At 62.9% G+C, this 420-nt stretch overlaps 1 protein-coding gene across 1 annotated transcript in view; it reads right to left on the bottom strand.

The window, feature by feature from the left end:
* ELMOD3 (ELMO/CED-12 domain containing 3) overlaps positions 1-417 on the bottom strand; it is a gene marked incomplete at both ends in the record, with an annotated part of 3,667 nt that extends 3,250 nt beyond the window's left edge. The window contains one exon of the mRNA XM_009585623.1: positions 348-417. Within this exon, the coding sequence (XP_009583918.1) occupies positions 348-417 (70 nt within the window). The remainder of the gene's footprint in view (positions 1-347) is intronic.
* Between the last annotated feature and the right edge of the window lie 3 nt (positions 418-420).

Raw genomic sequence — 420 nt, forward strand, 5'->3', positions numbered from 1 at the left:
TCACACCACGGTACCGGGAGGATTCATGTCTTGTTTGTTTTGGTCATGAAACGAGGAGCGGGAAGGGCTGTAGAGCCGTGGGGCGCCTGCCTGGTGCCACATCAAGGTGTACACGCGGAACGGCTACTGCGGCACAACAGAAGGGATCAAGAGATCCATCGTTGCCCCCCAAAAGTGAGCATGTCCGCAGCAGGGGGGCAAAGGAGATGGAGAACGCGTCCTTTGGGACAAGCAGCTGCCACGGGATAAGCAGGCAGAGACCCCACCGCACCCCTGAGCCCCCCTCGAGTCACTTCACGATAAAGGTGACGCCGGCCGGGCCAGCGGCTCGCGTTGGGGACACTCACACTGCGCCATGGCCAGAGCCAGCTCCCGCTCTCCCTGCAGCTGCGGCTGGAGCCGGGGAGGGCCGAAGAGGAA

This window comes from Fulmarus glacialis, unplaced genomic scaffold (genome assembly GCF_000690835.1).
Source record: "Fulmarus glacialis isolate BGI_N327 unplaced genomic scaffold, ASM69083v1 scaffold28709, whole genome shotgun sequence".
NCBI classification, from domain to species: Eukaryota; Metazoa; Chordata; class Aves; order Procellariiformes; family Procellariidae; genus Fulmarus; species Fulmarus glacialis.